The sequence below is a fragment of the Phascolarctos cinereus genome, unplaced genomic scaffold (genome assembly GCF_003287225.1).
Source record: "Phascolarctos cinereus isolate Bilbo 61053 unplaced genomic scaffold, phaCin_HiC Scaffold_2;HRSCAF=192, whole genome shotgun sequence".
Taxonomy (NCBI): domain Eukaryota; kingdom Metazoa; phylum Chordata; class Mammalia; order Diprotodontia; family Phascolarctidae; genus Phascolarctos; species Phascolarctos cinereus.
Genome location: NW_027555625.1, coordinates 76,542,244 through 76,565,400, shown reverse-complemented (window position 1 = coordinate 76,565,400; position 23,157 = coordinate 76,542,244). Strand labels below are relative to the sequence as shown.

Below are 23,157 nucleotides of genomic sequence, written 5' to 3'. Positions count from 1 at the left end.
AATACTAAGCTTGTTTGGTCCTTCCCTGAATAGTAGACATATACTTGGTCTTCAGTTCTTTGCTTTAAAAAATGCTGCTAAAATACTTGGGTACATATGAGATCTTTCTTTTTACCAATTACTTTCTTGGGGTATATGCTTGACAGTGAAATTTCTGGTTCAAAGAGTGTAGAAATTTCAGTCACCCTAAGTGGTAAACTTTTGAAAAAGTTATTATTTGGCCAGTAGAGCCCAAACTAGCTTGCTAGTTTTTTGTTATCATTAATAGAGTTCTGCCATTTGTTCCCATGTGAAAGTTCTTTGAATGAATGGGAGCTGGCAATGTCATTTTGGTACCCCTGAGGTAGTACATTGTCCATTCTCTGTACCTTTGGGTCAGAAATGCTCCTTTAATGTTCTAGGATGGATGTCTGAAGACTAGAATCTTCCTACCTTTTTAGCTGGGAATGGAACAAATGAACTGATTCTTATTCTGAGGGCAGTCCTTTCTATGACACCCCCACCCAGTAATCCCCAGGAGCCCGGTATAGAAGATCCTTCAGAGGTCCACTGTACCACCCCTTTAGGCTTTCCTAGCATGTCCTCTTTACTTTATAGTAAAGAAAGTAGGATACACTTTTGAGGGGGGCTCTTTATCTAAAGTACCTTCCCATATCTAATTAGTAGAACTTACAGTTTCCAAACCAGATGTGATCTCCTGGTTGGAAGAAGAGGAAGCACCTTGAATACAAAAAGGAAGAAGTTCTCAGAAGCACCTCAGGAATGAAGAAAACCAGGGAGCAACAAGTTGGCTGGTCTTTTGGGGGAAATTCAATTGCACTGTTGTATAGCAAGCACTCTAAAGGCCTCAGAGCTGAGCCTGTCTGGCTCCAGGAGCTGCTTCATGGTAGGTCTCATCTTTGTGTCTACAGATCATTTTTGTGATGTCCCTACAATTTGAAAGAAAGAATTCTCTTTAAAAGAGGATAGAGCTTATTGTTTTCCATTTTTCCTTGGGATTACCTCATTTGGATCCATTTTCTTGTCTCACCTATCTAAACCATTCAATCATTAAACCATTAAACCATTCTGGTTTAATGTGTGTGTAAAACTCAACACAGCAAAAACAATAATGTCTTTTCTTCTGTGTCCCCTTCTACTCTTTTTCTTCTATGGACTTTTAGAATTTTGCTGCTACTTCTTATAATCTATGTATATTCTTAGTCTCCTTCAGTGTACATCACTGGATATAAATCCTCCAATATTTCCTATAACTCTTAAGTAATTATGTAATTATTGTAATTTTGGTTTAGCTTTCTTCACTTTTTGCATTTAAATGGCAGTGGGGGAGAGAGCAGGCAGAGAGGAAGAGAAGTGGCAGTGGTGACCATGAAGGGAAAAAAAGAAGTACACTGAAACATTTACAAAGCAGACAGAGGAGTATAGAAGGTAGGTCTGAAGAAAATGAAGACAAGCAGCACAGTTTTGAAAGTAATGGGTTGAATTTATATGTTTGTTCCCCCCACCCCCCAGAAAGTGGTATGGAATACAGCAACATTCATAGTTTCCTATAAAACAACAACAACAACAACAATTCCTTTTTGTCCTACTTTGTAAATAGAAATATCCTTTTGTTTTGGTGTTGAGATTTATTTTTTATTTTTTAAATAAGGTAGCTGGAGAGATTGTGAGGTTTTTTGGCTGGCCAAAATACAGCACCAAACCAGTGGGACTTTGCAGCTGACAGATATGCAGAATAAAGACACACCAGCTGTAGAACGCAAAGGAAATGGAGATCAAGAAAGAGGTAAATTTACATATTACCTGCTTTGATGTACATCTCGGTTTTCTTTTTAAACTCTCCCCAGCCTAGTTCAAGGAAGTGAAACTTAAAGAGATTTTATTACTATTACTATTTTTCAAGCTTCACCATGTTGCATGACTTCATGGACCATAAGTGTAGAATTTTTGAGAACTACACAGTTTTCTAATGTATTATCCTATGTAGAATACAAGTTGGGTCTAATAATCATGAATTTTCCATCACTTCACTCAGCATCAGACCATATAAGTCTTTCCAGGTTTTTCTGAAGTCAGCCTGTTCATCATTTCTTACAGCATAATAGTATTCCATTACATTCATATGCCACAACTTGATCAGCCGTTCCCCAATTGATGGGCATCCTCTCAATTTCCAATTCTTTGCCACCACAGAAAGAGCTGCTATGAATATTTTTGTACATGTGTGTCCTTTTCCCATTTGTTTGATCTCTTTGGGATATATCCCTAAAAGTGCTATTGCTGGATCAAAGGGTATGTACATTTTTGTAGCCCTTTGGGCATAGTTCCAAATTGCTCTCCAAAATGGTTGGATCATTTCACAACTCCACCAACAATGTATTAGTGTTACAATTTTCCCACATCTTCTCCAACATTTATCATTTTCCTGTTTTGTCATGTTGGCCAGTCTGATAGGTGGGATGTGGTACCTCAGAGTTGTTTTGATTTGCGTTTCTCTAATCAATATTGATTTAGAGCATTTTTTCACATGACTATAGATGGCTTTAATTTCTTCATCTGAGAACTGTCTGTTCATATCTTTGACCATTTATCAATTGGGGAATGGCTTGTGTTCTTATAAATTTGTCTTAATTCTCTATATATTTTAGAAATGAGGCCTTTATTAGACAGACTGGTTGTAAAAATTCTTTCCCAGTTTTCTACCTTCCTTCTAATCTTAGTTGCATTGGCTTTGTTTGTGCAAAAACTTTTCAATTTAATGTAATCAAAATTATCCATTTTGCTTTTCATAATGTTCTCTAAGTCCTCTTTGGTCATGAATTCTTCTGTTCTGATAGGTAAACTATTCCTTGTTCTCCCAGTTTACTTATGGTATCAGCCTTTATATCTAAGTCCTGAACCCATTTTGACTTATTTTGGTATATGGTGTGAGATTTGGGTCTATGCCTAGTTTCTGCCATACTCTTTTCCAGTTTTCCCAGCAGTTTTTTTCAAAGAGTGGGTTCTTATCCCAGAAGCTGGGGTCTTTGGGTTTATCAAATAATAGATTACTACAGTCATTGACTACTTTGTCTTGCATATTTAACCTATTCCACTGATCCACCTCCCTATTTCTTAGCCAGTACCAAGCAGTTTTGATGATTGCTGCTTTATAATACAATTTAAGATCTGGAATTGCTAGGCCACCTTCCCCTGCATTTCTTTTCATTAGTTCTTGCTTGATACTCTGGACCTTTTGTTTTTCCCAAATGAATCTTTGTTATTATTTTTTCTAACTCTATAAAATAATTTTTGGTAGTTTGATTGGTATGGCACTGAATAAGTAAATTAGCTTAGGTAGGATTGTCTTTTTTATATTAGCTCGGCCTACCCATGAGCAACTGATGTTTTTCCAATTTGATTTTATTTGTGTGAAAAGTGTTTTGTAATTGTGTTCATAGAGTTCCTGGGTTTGTTTCGGGAGGTAGACTCCTAAATATTTTATAATGTCTACAGTAAGTTTAAATGGGATTTCTCTTTCTATCTCTTGCTGTTGGGCTTTGTTGGTAATATATAGAAATGCTGATGATTTATGTGGGTTTATTTTATAGCCTGCAACTTTGCTAAAGTTGTTTATTATTTCAAGTAGTTTTTTACTTGATTCTCTAGGATTCTCTAAGTATATCATCATGTCATCTGCAAAGAGTGATAGCTTTGTTTCTTCTTTGCCTATTCTAATGCCTTCAATTTCTTTTTCTTCTCTTATTTCTAAAGCTAAGGTTTCCAGTTGAATAACAGTGGTGATAATGGACATCCTTGTTTCACCCCGATCTTATTGGAAATGCTTCTAGCCTGTCCCCATTACATATAATGCTTGCTGAAGGTTTTAGATAATGCTATTTATTATTTTAAGGAAGACTCCATTTATACCTATGCTTTCTAGTGTTTTTAATAGGAATGGGTGTTGTATTTTATCAAAAGCTTTTTCTGCATCTATTGAGATGATCATGTGGTTTCTGTTGGTTTTGTTGTTGATATGCTCAATGATGCTGATAGTTTTCCTAATATTGAACCAACCCTGCATTCCTGGTATAAATCCTACCTGGTCATAGTGTATTATTCTTGTGATAAGTTGCTGCAATCTACTTGCTAGTATTTTGTTTAAAATTTTTGCATCTATATTCATTAGAGAAATTGGTCTATAATTTTCTTTCTCTATTTTGACTCTTCCTGGTTTAGGTATCAACACCATATTTGTATCATAAAAAGAATTTGGTAAGACTCCTTCTTCACCTATTTTCCCAAATAGTCTATATAGTATTGGAATTAATTGTTCTTTAAATGTTTGATAGAATTCACATGTAAATCCATCTGGCCCTGGAGATTTTTTCCTAGGGAGTTCATCAATGGCTTGTTCAATTTCTTTTTCTGAGATGGGGTTATTTAAGTATTTTACTTCCTCTTCGGTTAATCTGGGCAATTTATTTTTTGTAAATATGTATCCATTTCACTAAGATTGTCAAATTTGTTGGCATATAGTTGGGCAAAATAATTCCTAATTATTGTTTTAATTTCCTCTTCCTTGGTGGTAGCTTCACCCTTTTCATTCTTGATACTAGTAATTTGGTTTTCTTCTTTCTTTTTTTTAATTAAATTAACCAAAGGCTTATCTATTTTATTGGTTTTTTCATAAAACCAGCTCTTAGTTTTATTTATTAGTTCAATAGTTTTCTTAATTTCAATTTTATTAATTTTTCCTTTGGTTTTCAATATTTCTAATTTGGTGTTTAGTTGAGGATTTTTAATTTGTTCTTTTTCTAGTTTTTTTAGTTGTATGCCCAATTCATTAATCTCCTCTTTTTCTATTTTATTTATGTAAGCATTTAGAGATATAAAACTTCCCCTAAGAACTGCTTTCGCTGCATCCCATAGGTTTTGGTATGTTGTCTCATTATTGTCATTCTCTTGAATGAAATTATTGATTGTTTCTATGATTTGTTGTTTGACCCAATCATTTTTTAGGATTAGATTATTTAGTTTCCAATTATTTTTTAGTCTATCTTTCCATGGCCCTTTATTACATATAATTTTTATTGCATCATGATCTGAAAAGGATGCATTTAATATTTCTGCCTTTCTGCATTGGATTGTGAGGTTTTTATGCCCTAGTACATGGTCAATTTTTGTGTATGTGCCATGTACTGCGAGAAAAAAGTATATTCCTTTCTATCCCCATTCAGTTTTCTCCAGAGGTCTATCATACCTAACTTTTCTAATGTTCTATTCACCTCCTTAACTTCTTTCTTGTTTATTTTGTGGTTAGACTTATCTAGTGCGAGAGGGGGAGGTTCAGGTCCCCACTAGTATAGTTTTGCTGTCTATTTCTTCCTGTAACTCCCTGAACTTCTCCTGTAAGAATTTGGATGCTATACCATTTGGTGCATATATTTAGTAATGATATTACTTCATTGTCTATGGTGCCTTTTAGCAGGATGTAGTTTCCTTCCTTATCTCTTTTGATTAGATCTATTTTTGCTTTTGCTTTGTCTGAGATCAGGATTGCTACCCCTGCTTTTTTACTTCAGCTGAGCATAATATATTCTGCTCCAGCCTTTTACCTTTACCCTGTATGTGTCACTCTTTTTCAAATGTGTTTCCTGTAAACAACATATTGTAGGATTATGGTTTTTAATCCATTCTGCAATCTATTTCCGTTTTATGGGAGAGTTCATCCCATTCACATTCACAGTTATGATTACTATCTGTGTCTTTTTCTCCATCCCCCCCATTTATGCTTTTCTTTCTCCTTTTTCCTTTCCCCCTTCACTAGTGTTTTGCTTTTGACCACGCCTCCTTCAGTCCCTTCCCCCTTTTATTATCCCTTTCCCTTTTCTTCCCCTTTAGTCTTACTTCTTCTTCCCTCCCTTCTTTCCCCCGCCCCTTTTCTTTCCTCCCTCCCTTTTCTTTCCCCTTTTCCCTCCTACTGCCTATAGGGCAAGTTAGATTTCTATACCTGATTATATTATGCCCTTCTTGAGCCAAATCTGATGAGAGTAAGGTTCAAACAATGCTCCCCCCCTTCTTTCCCTCTGCTGTAGTAAGATTTTGTGTCTTTTCCTGTAATGTAATTTACCCTTGTCTGCCTCCTCCTTTCTCAGTACATTTTCTAAGATCAGATTGATCCACTTATTTGGATCCATTTAACCCACTTGATTAGATTTTTTTTTATCATTACATCAAAGTCAACTAATATCCACCCTCTTTATGTATACTCCTTTAACAAGGTGTAATAACAATACAGTTCTCAAGGGTTGCAAGTCTCATATTCCCTTGTAGGGGTTTAAACAGCCCCCCCTTATTAACAACATATTGTATCCTTCTGTCCCATTTACCTTTTTAAGTCCTTCTTGAGTCCTGTACTTGAAGATCAAATTTTTTGTTGAGCTCTGGTCTTTTTATCAGGAAAGTTTGGAAGTCTCCTATTTGTTGAATATCCACCTCCTCCCTTGAAAAATGATGCTCATTTTTGCTGGGTAATTGATCCTTGGCTGCATTCCAAGCTCCTTTGCCTTAGGAATATCATGTTCCATGCCCTGCGGTCTTTTAATGTAGAAGCTGCAAGGTCCTGTGTAATCCTGACTGTGGTTCCATGATATTTAAATTGTTTCTTTCTGGCTGCTTGCAGCACCTTCTCTTTCATCTGGTAATTTTGGAATTTTGCTATTATATTCTTGGTTGTCAATTTGGGATCTCTTTCAGGTGGTGATGGTGGATTCTTTCTATGGTTATTTTCCCTTCTGGTTCTAGGACTTCTGGGCAGTTTTCCTTTATGATTTCCTGAAAGATACTGTCCAGGCTCTTTTTTCATCATGATTTTCAGGTAGTCCAATAATTTTTAAATTGTCTCTCCTGAGTTTTTCCAGGTGGTTGTTTTACTGATGAGGTATTTTACATTTTCATCTATTTTTTCATTTTTTTGTTTCTGTTTGACTGATTCTTGCTCTCTCATAGAGACATTAGTTTCCATTTGTCCAATTCTAGTTTTTAACAGATTGTTTTCTTCTGTTAGTTTTTGTACTTCCTTCTTCAACTGGCCAATTGTGTTTTTTAGGGACTTGTTTTCTTCAGTGTACTCTTCTGTTAGTTTTTGTCCTTCCTTCTTCAATTGGCCAATTGTGTTTTTTAGGGACTTGTTTTCTTCAGTGTATTTTTTTTCCAATTGGCCAATTGTATTTTTGAAGGACTCTTCTACCTCTCTCATTTGACTATTAAAATCCTTCTTGAGCTCTTCTAAGAAGGCTTTTTGGGCTTCAGACCAGTTCATATTCCCTTTTGTTGTTGCAGATGTGGGTTTGTTGACAATGTTGTCCTCTTCAGAATTTCTGTCTTGATCTTCAGTCTTCTCATAATATGAATCTGTGTCATGGTGTTTCTTTATTTCCTGTCCTTTAAAGAGATTGAGCTCTCCTGCTGGGGCACAGAGGGTACTGACCCAAGCTTCTTGTGTTGGGAGCCTAGGTCTTGGTCACTGGCTTTGCATGCTGGGGCCTCTTATGCTGGAATTGGAGGCTGTAGGTTTCTGGCAGCTTACCTTGTGTTCGGCTGGAATCAGCAAGGCTGGAACTTTCAGGCAATTCTAGGTTGCCTGCTTTTCCTTTCCTTTAGCTTTCTTCAGCTCCTTTTAGATGGGTGCTGCAGGGTGTTTATCTGCCTGGGGCCCCCTGCAGTTTTGTCCTCCTTTCTGCTAATGCACTGGGAGATTCTTTTGTGGTGGAGTGCCGAGGCACCTGGTGGTTTTCTCAGCTGGTTTCCACCGGTTCCCCCACCCTCACTGAGGCACTCGAAGGTCCACGTGTTGGTGTTTGCCTCCTCTACCACCTGGGCTTCAGAATTTTTTCACAATTGGAGGCTGCAGGGCTCTGACTGCTCACCTCGTATTGGGTTGGAATCAGCAAGGCCGGGGCTTTAGGAAGCCTTTAGTTTGTTTTCTTCATCTCCTTTCAGATGAATGCCACAGGGTACTTAACTTCCTGAGGCCCCTTGTAGTTCTGCCTCCCTTATTTTTGCTGAGGCACTGGGAGCCCCGTTTGCTGGGCTGCTGCACTGCTGCTCCCCATCTTTCTTCTAGTTCAGGTGTTCCAGGGTTTTTTTTTCTGGGGTGATATGTTCTGGGTTTTCAGAGGTTGACAGGGGAGAGTGAGAGCAACTACTTTTTCACTCCACCATCTTGGCTCCTGGAAGCGGAACTCCAATCCAGATATTTGTCATTTCTAAACAGAAGCCCAAGCACCAAGTGCCTACTAGCAAAAATGAAGCAAACTGTGTAGGAAATTTGGTGCTAAAAAACTCACAAATGGCCCAGAAAACTGTCTTAATTCTTAGCTTAACTTGGTCAAAGGAAATCCAATAATATTTTTATAGAGAAAAACCAAGAATAGTGTCCTTTCAATTTATGAGTCAGTCAACAACCATTTTATTGAGGGTCCACCTGTGCCAGGCATTTGCCAAGTCTTGATGTACAAAGAAAGGCCAAAAACCAGTCCCTTCTCTCAAGAAGTTAACAGCCTAGAAGAGGAGGCAACATCCAAACAACTATGTAGGAAAAGATATTTAGTTTAAACTGAGGGTAATTTCAGGAGGAAGACACTAAGATTAAGGAGGACTGGCAAAGTTTCTTGTAGAATGCTGAGTCTTAGCTGAGTCTTAAGTGAAGCCAGTAGGTCTCAAGGAGGGACAGAGTTCCAAGCATGGGGTACAGCCAGTGAAAATGCTTTTGGATTCAAGAGATCAAGTGTTTGAGGTACAGCAGTAAGGCTATTGGATCACAAATTACATAGAGAGGAGTAAGGTGTAAAACAACACAGGAAAAGGAGGAAGAGGACAGGTTAGGAAAGGTGATGATGAAAAAATATATATAATATGACTCCACAGACTATTAGGAATCAAAGAGATTTGAATTTAGTAAAATGTGTATTGCTTTTTATTTTTTATTTTTTTAATTCTCATTCTTCCTATTCGTTGTCTCTCATTTTTCCTCCCCAATTGCTGCCCTTAAACTAGAGGACTTCATATACATACTGATATGCCCTTAAACACCTTCACTTCCCAGTTCCTTAACATACTCAAATGAGCTACTGCTTTACCACATTTCAGCTACATACAAAGATAGATGGTTATACCTTGATCTTACCATCACCCACAAATGTATCTCTTCCATGTCCCTAAAAGTCCCTTATCTGATCATCACCTGTTGGCTTTCAACCTTTCCCTCCTCTTTTCAATACCAATCCCTGTCCTACATCCACACCATAATCTTTGGTCCCTCAATCCTTCAGTTCTCTCCCAGGTCCTCATTCTTTTACTAGCTGAGCTCTCCTCTCCCTCTCTGGGCCCCTTGGTGAACCAGTTCAACTCAATATTGTCCTTTTGAGTACCTGGCCTCTTTGTTTTATTTGTGCCCTGCCAAGACTCAATCTTGGATCACTCCTACCATCTGCTGCCTTCACTCCTCTTTGCGAGGTAGAAGTCCAAGTACCAAGTAGCAAAAATGAAGGAGGCAATTCAAGAAATTTTGGGGTTATTGGTGTCCCCCAAATTCTCAAATTACCCAGAAATCGATTTCAATTCTCTGTTTTACTTAAAGGAAATCAATAAATATTATTATAGAAAAACTGAGTAGTGTCCTATCAATTTATGATGAATAAAAATATGTAACATCTGAATCCATACATTAGGAACTGATCATCATTTAAGATCAGTTGAGCCCCAATGAGGGCCAAAAACCTGAATTAATCTTTTCTCTCTGAGTGAATTAAAAATACCCTTTCCTGTGTCAGCAACTACAGGACCAGATGAAACTGACCAGTATTCCTCCTGTTTGTGATAACTAAGGGACCAGACACTCTCTTGAATAGTGGGATTTTTCTTATCTTGGTATCCTATGGAAATATGTTATGTAGTGGAAATACAGATATCCTGGATCTATAATTTCAATTGACACTTTGACATTCTCCTATTTTATTGTATTTATGACCTATTCAACTAAGAAACTTCCTTTCTCATGCTATATGTTAAAAACCATATGGAGGCTGTATTTTTTTTTAGTAACACAGACAGCCTGAGTCAGGGTTTAAATGTCCTCCTAAAATGGCCTGACGCAGTCAGAGTTAAAGCTCTGGCTCCATGTACATGTCTTTAAGTTAAGGGAATAAACAATATGAATTTAATTATCACCTAGTTTGTTGCCTCTGTAACCAACTTTCAGGTCCACAGAACCAAATAACTTTGTATTTAGTTAAATATACTTTTTATGTTCATTCATCTGAAGGGGGTGGTTGGACCCTAGCCCTAAGACCATATCTCTCCCCAGCCCAAAGACCCTATCTCTGAGAATGACTAATGAATGGATCCAGTGAGGCAAACTATCTCTTCCTGTTCCAAAACCAAGCTGACCTCTGTAGAATTTCCTTTGTATGAACAGGACTATCTTATATCAGCAGAACTATCATGTACTGGTTCCCACAGCTCCCAAGACTATCTTGTTACAGACATAGATGTACAAACTATGGACCCCTTAGATAACTGCTCCCCCACTCTGGGTTTCCAGTAGTGAATGATGCCTGTGCCCAAGGTAGAGAAACTATATGTTACCACTTAATTAGCATAGTTGGCACATAATGCACTAAGTTTTTCTCATATAAGCTTTAGCATCCTGTTAGGTTGCAAGTTCCACAAGGAGCTCTGCTTGCCATATTGTTGTTACAATAAACTTTTTGCCACTTGACTGGAAGACTGCTTAAGTCCTAGAATTCCTTCCAGACAACTGTGTCCTGAACCTTGGTATTTTGGAGGTCGACAGGTGTAAGAAACAAAATGAGCTCCTGGAAAGGGGTTATCCAGAGAAAGCAAAAGTGAAATGATGGATTTCAGCTTTTCCAGAATTTTGAGCCAGTGCTACTTAACAGCTTATTGTGTTAAAAAAAAATATTGCTGTTGGGGCAGCTAGGTGGTGCAGTGGATAGAGCACTGGCCCTGAAGTCAAGAGGACCTGAGTTCAAATCCAGCCTTGGATCAAACACTTGACACTTACTAGCTGTGTGACCCTGGGCAAGTCACTTAACCCAAATTGCCTAAAAAAAATAAAAATTAAGAAAATTAAAAATTAAAAAAACAAGTAGGACAGGAAAGCTCTTAAAAGTGGAGATCTTCATGAGAGGATCTTTGGTAGCATTCAGTCTATTTGGCCAACCTTGTGACTGCTTCTTTGATCTCTAAGGAGCTTCTGTTTTCATCTGGGAAAAGTACCAAGTTTAATTCATATGATGCTAATTTAAAAAGGAGACATTTGTTGGAATAAAGATCGACATTTAAAAAGTTCGAGAGACATTAAGCTTGGGCAATCAATCATTTTATTAATAATGCTAGCATTTTATTAATAAAAAGGTCAGTGGCATTCTTAAACGGTGGTGGTGAGCTCACAGTTTATATGTCTTGGAAGAAGGGTGTTCCTGAGAGTAGCAATCAACTCAGCTTAACAAGTAATAAGAAAGAATGAATAGATTGCCCAACCAAGGCTAGGCAATTTAAAGGAAGTGACGTAATAAAAGTTCATTAGCATAGGTTCGGGCCCCTTGTTGTCAGCCTCTTCACCCTTCTGGGAATAGGGACTAGGTCAGTTTCAGTCAGCTAGCAGTCAGCTGCATTTGACACTACTAATTAACCAAGACAGTGAAGTACTTAAAAATGACAGACAAGTCAACCTGAGAAACACCCCGAAAAACAAAAAAAAAAAGAAAAAACTGTTGAGGGCCAGCTCTAAAGAGTCGGATCTGGCTTTAGGATCCAGGACAGAGTTTGACTCTTGCCCACTCTTAACCCACAGGGCTCAATCATTTAAGATGCTACCTCTCCAAATCTCCCCTGCAAGGGAGGCTCCCAAGACATTCCCTTCTCACTCTTTGAACCTTTAGATATATACACCACTCCTCTATGCAGGTGGCACCAAGGTGCCTTGGAAAGCCTTGGAAAATACAACCCAATCTAGGAACCCTGATAACGAGGAAATGTAGGTTGTCACATCCTCAGCAGATGTTTTGGGGAGTGTCTCACGGGGATTATTCTTTGAAGTTATCTTAGGTTTTTTCTATATATGCTGTACTCTCAGATGAATAAACTGGCTCAGTTCTTCACTGACCCACCTGGCCCACGTCTTTCTTTATTTCGAGCTCTCCCGTTAGGTGCACTGCTTGATTACTGATGACAAAAAAACAAAAACAAAAAAAAACCCAAAACAAAAAAAGATTTCTGACTTCCCAATGTAGAGTTGAGGTTTATCTCAGATTTGCACTCTGTAACCAAACCAGACCATAAGAGATCTCAAAATTGATTGCTGAGCACCCAAAGCAGAGGTGTGTCAGTTTTTAATCAGAACAGGTCAAGACTATCTATGAATGTAGACAGGGAGGGTAACCATGACAGTACAGTGATGGCAAATGAAAGAACATTTTCTTGCTTATTTGACTTAGGGAAAACAAGATGAAAGGGAACAGACTTTGGAAAATACCTAATCTTAGTCTTAGACCAAGTATCCAACCATAAAAAGAAGGGATAGTGGAGACTCTTCTATTTAAGACCCCAAAGTTTCTCAGCCCAGCCCTGGCTTCTAACTCCTTCTGACACTATGCTAATCAGAGAGATCATGAGGCTTCCAGTATAAGCACTCTAAAATTCAACAGTTTATGTGATTATTCAAGAGATAAATACAGACAATACAGACCAGTAACTTGTCTTGTGATTTTCTAGAAAGAATAGCAACTTTATCTGTAGCTGAGTTTTTCTGCTCAGAAGTTTCCCTAAGTAGATTTTACCATGTGTGCTGGGTGGTTACTGGACTAGAAGAATTATTCCTAACCCTTTGTGGTCCATCACTTTGATGTAAATTTATTCAAGGATTCATTTATAGGTACTGCTGCTGACTATACTTATCAACATGCAGGGACATTTTGATGACTGTTTTATTATATGTTTGGAGCAGTTCCAGTGGAGACAAAAATCAATGGGCCCCAAATAAGATTTTCTGCAACCTTTTAAAGGTTTTAGCTACAAGCCAGGATAGAAACAATTAGAATTTTACAGAGGACAAACAGGAAGGTAAAGATTTATATATCAAAGAAGTGACGGCAGAAGAGGAAGATCTGCATTAGGCAAAATAATAGATTGACAAATACTAGGGGATAAAACTGGAATTTGCAGACAGACAGAGCAATAATAACCAGATAGGAGGGTTGTAATTGATGCCTGCTTGGTTTTGCAGACTCTAGCTAGTTGATGTGACTAGCTGTTTTAATGCAATGATGGTCATAAAGGAAATATGGAAAAATCCTCTTGCCACAATACAAAAATATTTATAGCAGCCATGTTTGTGGTAGCAAATAATTGAAAGCTGAGGAGACTGCCATCAATTAGGGAATGGCTGAACAAGTACATGAATGTAATGGCATAAAATTGCACTGTCAAGAAGATGAAGGGGGTGGTTTCAGAAAAACCTTGAGAATCTGTATAAACTGATGTAAAGTAAAATGATCTTAACCAGGGCAAAAATTTACGAAAAAACAATATTGTAGAGATAATCGACTCTGACTTAGTAACTTTGATCATGACTAAGCACAATTTCAAAGAACTTGCAATGAAACAGGCTATTCACCTCCAGACAGAGAAGGAATGGACACAGTGTGTATTGAAACATACTTTCTTTCCTTTTTTATTGTGGGTGTACATGAACATGGTTAATGTGGAAATCTGTTTTGCGGGACCATACATATTTGTAATGGGTTTTGTTTTTCTTGCCCTCTCAATGGTTTGGGGAGGGGCAAGAGAAAAGAGGAATTGAAATTGAAAAAAAAAAGGAATAAAGTATATGTGCTTTAAAAAAAAAGTATAAAAAAAAAGAACCTTTTCTTGGTGATAGGAATACAAAAAGATGGTCTGTTACCCCTGAGAACATACGAGGCAACCACGTGGTCAGGTCTGGGGTGGGAGCGGGAAAGGCCCCACGTGGGAGGAGGGACTTCAACTGAGCAGGGAAGGAAGCTGGGGATCCATGGATTCGGGTGTAAGCGGAACCAGCCACATCCTGGAAGCTTCTTGGGTAGAGACAGGGTTTTCGGTGTGGTCTTGGTGTGCCCAGGGTCTGGCACAGGGCCTCACCCCAAAAGGAGGCTTAATAAACAGACCCCCGACTAAAAAAGACTTTACCATGTCCCAGCAGCAGTCCTGCTTTGTCCTAGGCATGCGCACAAACCTCTTCAGAGTTCCGACTCTACTTCCGGAAATCCGCCCTCGAGACCCTGCTTCCCTCAGGGTGGGGCGGGACCCTCGATAATTGTTGCCAGGCAACATTTGGTGCCAGGCCAGCAAAGTGCAGAATCCTGGGGCTGTGCAGACAGTGGAGGGAGAATGGCCGGAAGGGGCGGGAGGAAGGGCGCTCTGACGTCTCTTCCGGTTCCGCTCTGCTGTCACTCAGGCAACCTGGCCTCATGGACTTGCTTTGTGTGTCTTCCGTCTTCCCTGTCCCGGACCCGGGAGCTGGTGCTCCTCGGGCCTTCGGGCCTCCCTCCAACCCAACGTCGCCCGCGGCCTGTCCCTGCTCCTGCCGCTGCTGGCGAGCCGAGCTGCCCCTGGGGATCGGGGGTGTGCGCTGAGCGGAGCCGGCTGCCAGGCCCTGTCTCGGGGGTCTTTGTGAGCGCGGGGCCGGGCGATTCTCTCGGCAGGTGCCTGGTCGGGCCCTTTCCTGGGCTCGCCGCCCCGCGCCGGCTCTTGAGCCTCTCTCGCTGCTCCGCGTCTGCAGGGAAGGAGAGCTGGGCGCAGCCGCGTGTTCTGCTACGCCTGAGCACCCGCCTGCCACGTCGTGGTCAGGCTCGCCGCGGTCCCCCACGGCGCGTTTGGGGCTGGAGCCGCAAATGCTCCTCGTGTGCCCGGTCCTTAAACCCCCCGGGGTCTGGGTGGTTCGTGACCTCTGTCTGCGGGGGAGTGGGGCAGGAGGGGCAAGGTAGACTAATGCCTGTCTTGGGTCGTTTTTCTTTGCCAGTTCTGCCTTCTGAGCCCTCTGTCTTCCTCCAAGAGGGTGGGAATGGCCCCTGTATTCCTGACAGCGCCAGGCTGCAAAGTGAGTTCAGTTTGTTCTTGAATAAATATTTGTTTCTTAATCTTTGGCCTAGAACCTAAGAAATGGGGTTTATCTTGTTTGAGGCAGGCATTAAGTCTCCTTGTCCCTTAGCTCTTCCTCTGTAAAATTGATTGAGTTGAAGTAGATGGTGTCTGAAGTACTAACAGATTTAGATCTGTGATTCTAATCTCTTCAGAAAGAAGAATATAAAGCTGGAGTTGTTCATCATATATTCCAATCTCATCATTTTAGAGGGAGTTTATTAACTGAAATGCCATAGAAATGTCACCTATTAGTATTAAAGCCTGCCATCTTGGAAGTGCTGTAGTAAGCATGTTTGAATTACCCTGAAATCATGCAAATAGAAAGAAATAGCACTGGACAATATTATCCAACAGATGTTATACTTGATTATTAATGGAAAGGGATTATATTGTTAGCTCTAATTGGGAATCAGTAATATTGATATTAATGTTGGATATTTACAAAATTATATTATATCAAATGTATAAATTGGGCATTTGATGGAAATGTATGAGTTGTGCTCTTGTAATGAGGTAATAGTGTCACTTAGCCTTTCTTAGGACCAGTGTTCCCATGTGTGAAATGAAGATAATAAAGTTTTCTCCTGTCTCATGGAGATTTTGTGGAAGAAGTACTTCCCATATAAAATGTGCAATAAGCTTATGAGTTGCTCTTGTTCTTCTGTGTGCAATGAAAGATACATGGATGGTATTTGATATGAATTTGACTTGGAACCCTAAATATCAAGAACCACCCTTTAAAATTTCTACCATATTTACCACTCCCAGGAGGTCCAAAAGTATTCAGTGACATTCAAGGATGTGGCCGTGTATTTTACCCAGGAAGAATGGGGAAACCTGGACCCTTCCCAGAAAGAGTTGTACAGGGATGTGATGCTGGAGAACTATAGGAACCTTGTCTTTTTGGGTAAGTAGAGTCATCCCCTTATGACTGATTCTTTCATGGTGGAGTCTTACTTAATAAATCAGCATTTTCTGCACAGTAAATATTTGAGAGTTACTGTTTGACATGTAGAAACCAGTTGCTAATCCTCTTGGTGTCATAGATTAATTTCTTCTGCTCTTTAGTCCCTGGTGAAAGGTCTTTACTGTGTTTAGATGGAAAATGGATAGTTATTTGTGAGACATCTGAGTTTGTTTCTTTCCATTCTCTGTCCATTCAGGTCAAAGATTCTCCCCTAAAATTCTAGTGCAGGTGCCTGAAGATGAAAAAATTTCATTCTTCTTAGAAAGGTTGGGTCAAATGTAATTTATTTTGTGTCGGCAAATCATCTGTGTCTTTTCTCCATCCATTTCTGGAAAATAATGTAGAAGATTCTTTAGATGAGTTTTCTACCATCCTTTGCACATCCTTACCATTTCCTTTACCCCAAATAGTGATTGGGAATAAGCTTCTGTTCTCAACCTTTTGCCATTCCAATGAGTAGGACTTATGGTTTGGAAACCAGATGTGATCTCTCAGTTGGAAGAAGGGGATGCATCTTGGGTGCAGAACAGAGAAATACCGAAGAGCACCTATCCAGGTTAGTCATTGAATAGCAGACATAAGGGGACCTCAGAGGCTGTCTAAGCCAACCCCTTTGTTTTACTTATTAGGAAGTTGAGACACAGAGGTTAAGCACCTTGCCCAAGTTTCATGGGTGGTAATTTTCAGAGGCAAGTTCTATACCCAGATTCTCTAATTCCTGAGCCAATGCTCTTTCTGCTATACCATTCTGCCTACAGTATGAAATTAAGAAAGTTGACTGATTTCTTTCTCTAGTTTTAGTGAGGCACTTAAGTGGCAGAGCAGATAAGAATGCTGGACCCAAAGTCAGAAATGTCTGAGTTCAGATCACAAATGTATTAGCTGTGTGGTTCTTTGTTGATTTTCTTGCAATTTCTATATAAACCATCATTTTATCAGTAAATAGGAATGATTGACTCCTTTTTGCTTATTTTTATGTATATTCAGTGCCTGTGGCTTGACAGAGCAATAGAATAAAAATGACAATACTACCTAAATTAATTCAGACATAATACTCTTGCTTATCAAACTACTGATGGGGTACTTTGTAGAAGAAGAAAAAATTTTTTTAAAATTACAGAGGTATAAAAATTCCAGAATATAAAGAGAAGCTTTTAAAAACATGAATGGAAAGGATAGCACTTTTATATCTCCTCTTATGCTAGAAAGAAGTAGTCAATAATAACAATAGCTTACATATATTACTTGCTATATGTGAGGCACTGTACCAAGCACTCTACAATTATCTCATCTGATTCTTACAGTAATCCTGGGAGTTGTCATTTGGTACTTACTAAAAACTGGAAGAGCATCTCAGTGGAAAAAGACTAGATAATAATAGATCAGGAGCAGTAGTACTGGACAATCCAATGTTAGATAAGCCTAAGAACAAAAATAATTGAGGAAAAACTAGCAATTTGTCAAAAACTGCTAGGAGCACCTGAAAGAAAATGGGTTAGCTAGAATTACTTTTAGATCAACATCTACAAAATACTACAGTATGTTCAAAATAACCTTAGTGATTATACTTTTAAACAAAATCAAAAATACGTAGACCAAATAACTCACAGTAATGGCTGGAGACAAAAATCTTATGCACATAACAGATTGAAGCAATCAGAAACTAAAAAATAAATCATTTTGCTTTAGTGAAGTTGAAAAAAGCCTTAGCATTAACAATCAGCAATTAGGATAAAGTGTGATGCCTCACTTGTGTCTAATATCTTGGACAATTGCATGCTATCTGAGATACAGAGAACAAACACAATTATATAAAACAAAAGCCTTTCCTCAAAGTTTGGTTCATTAAAGGTAACAGTAGCAAATATTTCTACAAATCTCTAATAAAATAAGAAATGTAGATCAAAAGAAAGCTGAGAAATGTTAAAAATCTTAACCTTTTTTAAGGAAATTAAACAAGTCATAATTGAACTTCCAAAGACAAAACAAAAAGCAAAACTTAACATACACCCTGGTCCTGATCAAGTTAACTGAATGCTCTTAAAGTGCTTCCAAGCAATTTGTAAATAAATGTTTCCAATGGCAGAGAAAGAAAGTACTGTAATAAACTTACCAAATAAATAGGTTCCTCATACCAATTCCAGTAAGAGATAAAGTAGAGAAAGAAAATTAAAGATAAATAACTATAAATTTAGATGTAGGAAATGTTATGTGAAATTTGAATAGAACTTATAATAACACATTAAAAGTTATATGTGGGTAATTTTTTTTTTGGCAAGGCAGTTGGAGTTAAGTGACTTGCTTAGGGTCACACAGATAGTGAGTGTCAAGTGTCTGGTCTGAGACCAGATTTGAACCCTGGTCCTCCTGACTCCAGCACAGGTGCTCTATCCATTTCACCAGCTAGCTGCCCCTTGGCAATTTTTTAATGGAGAATTAAGGATTTACTTTATGTAGAGGATAAGAATTACTCTATTTTGCTTGCAGAGTCAATAGGGAATATTTATATTTTCATTTCTTTCAGGTTGGGAAACTAGGCCTGGAACCAAGGACACAGTTCAGGAAAGATTCAGAAAGGATGGTTTCCATGACTCTAAATTGGAAGAACCCTGGGAATATTGTGCTAGATTGCAGGGGCTGCAGCATAACAATGCAGAGAAATATTCTAGGCAAGTAAGAAAAATCACTTAAAGGAATTTTCTGGCTAAGCCAAACCATTTATTTTAGATTATATTTGTATATGAAAATATCTTCTTAAATTTGATAACCATTGATAGACCTTTGTACAATATTTAGGCTTAAGCAAATTAAAGTAGAACATAATAAATATGAAAATGTGTTCATTTATAATTTAGATCTTTTCAATTATTTAGAATATTTCTTGGATAGAAACTTTATGAATAATACATGTAGGTAAACCTGCAATCCATAGAGTTCCTATTGGAGAAAATCTCTGTAAAAGCCTTAAAGTGTAAAGATTGTTGAATATCAGATAATTCAGAGTATACTGTATCCTTACTCAAGTAATAATTGTGGGAATGCTTTCCATTCCAGCTCAGACCTTACTCAACAGTTGACTCTGCATACTAGAGAGAACCCTAATAAATATGAAGATGTTTTCTGCTGCTGCTCACAATTTGCCCAACATCAGAGCCTATATACTAGACAGAAGTCTTGTGAATGCCACATATTTGGAACAGCATTCCCCTCTAGCAAATACATTAACCACCATCGGAGAAATAATAGTAGAGAAAAGCCTTATGAACATAAAGACTGTGAGAAGGCCTTGAATAGGAGTTCACAGTTAACTGGTCATCAGAAAATTCTTACTGTAAAAGATCCTTACAAATGTAACATTTGTGGGAAAGCCTTCTGCCAGAGTATGCAATTAACTGTACATCAGAGAATTCATGCTGGAGAGGAGCCTTACAAGTGTAAACTTTGTGGGAAGGTCTTCAGCAGGAGTTCACAATTAAGTGGGCATCATAGAATTCATTCTGGAGAGGAGCCTTCCAATAAATGTAATATTTGTGGGAAGACTTTCCGAAAGAGTTCACAGTTAATTCTACATCAGAGAATTCATACTGGAGAGAAGCCTTTCAAATGTAATTATTGTGAGAAGGCCTTCCGCCGAAGTTCAAGGTTAACTCAACATCAGAGAATTCATACTGGAGAGAAGCCTTATGAATGTAAAGATTGTGGGAAGGCCTTCCACCAGAGTTCAGGGTTAACTCAACATCAGAGAATTCATACAGGAGAGAAACCTTACAAATGTAATGATTGTGGAAAGGCCTTCCGCAGGAGGTCAAAATTAACTCAACATCAAAGAATTCATACTGGAGTGAAGCCTTATGAATGTAAAGATTGTGGGAAAGCTTTTCACCAGAGTTCAGGATTGACTCAACATCAGACAATTCATACTGGAGAAAAACCTTTTAAATGTAATGATTGTGGGAAGGTCTTCCGCCGGAGTTCAAAGTTAATTCAGCATCAGAGAATTCATACAGGAGTGAAGCCTTATGAATGTAAATATTGTGGAAAGGCCTTCCACCAGAGTTCACAGTTAACTCTACATCATCGAATTCACACAGGAGAGAAGCCTTATAAATGTAATGTTTGTGGGAAGGCCTTCCATCAGAGTTCAGAGTTAACTGTACATCAGAGAATTCATACTGGAGAGAAGCCTTACAGATGTAACAGTTGTGGGAAGGCCTTTTGCCGCAGTTCCAAATTAACTGCACATCAGAAAATTCATACTGGAGAGAAACCTTTTAAATGTAATGATTGTGGGAAGGCCTTCCATCAGAGTTCTGAGTTAACTGTACATCTGAGAATTCATAATGGAGAGAAGCCTTACAAATGTAACCATTGTGGGAAAGCCTTCCACCGGAATTCAGAGTTAACTCGACATCAGAGAATTCACACTGGAGAGAAGTCTTATAAATGTAATGATTGTGGAAAGGCCTACTACTGGAGTTCAGGGTTAATTCGACATCGAAGAATTCATACTGGTGAAAAGCCTTATGAATGTAAAGATTGTGGGAAGGCCTTTCATGGAAGTTCACATTTGATTCGACATCAGAGAATTCATACTGGAGAAAAGCCTTATGAATGCAAAGATTGTGGGAAGGCCTTCAGTATCAAAGTACACCTTACTCTGCATCAGAGACTTCACTCTGGGGAGAAACCTTATAAATGTTATGAATGTGGGAAGGGCTTCCACTGGAGCTCACAGTTAACTGTACACCAGAGAATTCACACTGGAGAGAAACCTTACAAATGTAATAGTTGTGGAAAGGCCTTCCCCCAGAGTTCAGAATTAACTCGACATCAGAGAATTCATACTGGAGAGAAGCCTTACAAATGTAATGATTGTGGGAAGGCATACAATCAGAATTCAGAATTAACGCGGCATCAGAGAAGTCATACTGGAGAGAAGCCTTACAAATGTAGTGATTGTGAAAAGGCCTTCATCCGGAATTCAGAATTAACTCGGCATCAGAGAATCCATCTTTGAGAGCAGCCTTATGAAGTTAAGTGTTATGGATAGGTGATCATATCAAAATATACTTTACCAGATATCAGAGACTTCATACAGAGGAGAAGCCTCATACGTCAGAAAATTTATAGTAAAGAGGAACTTTATACAAATGTATTTATTGAAAAAAGTTGTAAAGCCCGTAGTTCATTGAACATCAAATGATTTAAACTGTACAAATGCAATGATTGATGAAGGGCTTTGTGCTGACTTCCAATTTAACCAATATCTGAGAATTTATATGTTAGTGAAACATTCTAAATGATAATAATAATGAAGGATCTGCATAGATAGCAAAATCTTACTGAACATTAGGATTCATATAGGAGAAAAGCCTTACAAATATATAATTGTGGGAAGGTCTTTCATTGGAGTTCATCCTTAATTCAATAATAGGATGCTTATAATGGAGGGAAGCCTTATAAATATAACGAATATGAAAATAACTTCTACCAAAGCTCAGAGTTTATTCATTATCAGAGACTACATAAGGAAAACTAATGCTTTTTAAATGAAATGATTGTGGAAAGACATTCCCTAATAGCATATATCTTAGCAAATATCAGAAACAATACCCTGGAAGGAGGCCCCATGAATGCAATGCAATGATTGTGGGAAGGCCTTCCATGAAAGCATAATTCTGATTTAACATTGGAACTGTTTATACTGGAGAAAACTCTCATGAAGAAAGAACTTTGTGAATGTAAATTAATATGAAAATGCTTTAAGCCAGAATACCTAATTGAGTTTTGACTTAATTGAGTACTCAATTTAGTCTAAACAAAATCAGGGATAAGAAGAGTAAGAGATTTGGAAGAGGCCATTACAGATGTGATTAGTTCATAAGAGAAGTTTCATGTGTGAAGAAAAGCAAGTGGGCCAGTACGATAGGTTCAATATCTACCAAGGTTCTCACACCCCTTTCCCAAGTATATTAGGCTAGTTGTTGGGGTTTTTTCCCACTAAAAGTCTGGGAAGCTGTCCCTAAGACTTGATTGGTGCAGAGGGCTAAGGCTCAAACTGTCCAGCTATCAAGAGTATTTACATGTTGGCCTCAAACCATGTGGAGGTGGTCTCTTGTTCACAGAATAATGTGATCCTGGACAAGTCATTTAACCTCAGTTTCTTCCTTGTAAAATGGGGACAATAATAGCACCCGTATCACGGGGATATTGTGAGGATAAAATGCTGCAGTAGTCATAAAGGATTTAGCACAGTTCCCAGCATGTAATAGGCAATTAATAAATGTTTGTTTTCTACCTAAAGACATAAAAAAAAAGCACATCTATTGTAGCATCTGACCCTTCAGACTCCCAAGGCCACTGGAGTCACCTTGTCTTCTCCTGACCTGACTTATTTCCACATGAAGATATAAGATGTCTTGTTTTTACAAGACAATTGCATTCTTATTGAGCATCCTTTCTGTGTTATGGCTAATTAAACATAATTTTGTTAACTGTTGAATGATCCATTAGTGTCTCATTTGATTCCATTATTAGAGCTAAACCACTAAGGGACTAGCTTGGATCCATCTCTGTTGACAGGATTTGTTTGCTTATTCTTCCTGTCTACTTCTTGACTTTTTGAGCTCTTCAAGTTCCTGACCCAAGTTTGAGTCAGTCAGCTTGTCCTTGTTTGGAAGTTTCAGTAGACTACTTCTAAACTTAGTTTATTTGGAGGCTCTGGAAGTTGAGTGACTGAACTGTGGGATCCCTTTTGGTCTGGGGACTCCTGCCCTGGCTTCACCTGCAGGTTTCCACATTGGGCTAGAGGCTGGAACTGAGTCTCCAGTCTGCTCCTGAGATCAAAGCCACACAGCTACATTTTGCTTCTAGAACTTGTCTTTGCTGAAAACACAGCTAGGGTCCATGTTGTATGCCACTCCTCTCTGCCCTGAATTTGTAACCTGTAAATGGGTAATGGGCAATAAAGCTGCCAAATGGCACCTTTTACACTCTGTACTAGT

The 23,157-nt window shown here is 38.5% G+C and overlaps 1 protein-coding gene across 1 annotated transcript in view; it reads left to right on the top strand.

Moving 5' to 3' along the window:
* The window catches only part of LOC110193200 (uncharacterized), a 43,000-nt gene extending 20,345 nt beyond the window's left edge, over positions 1-22,655 (top strand). Inside the window, 5 exon segments of the mRNA XM_078149136.1 lie at positions 1,652-1,786; positions 14,243-15,006; positions 15,955-16,093; positions 18,678-18,822; positions 19,208-22,655. Coding sequence (XP_078005262.1) covers positions 1,652-1,786; positions 14,243-15,006; positions 15,955-16,093; positions 18,678-18,822; positions 19,208-21,203 — 3,179 coding nt within the window. The 3' untranslated portion in view covers positions 21,204-22,655.
* The last annotated feature ends 502 nt before the right edge of the window (positions 22,656-23,157 follow it).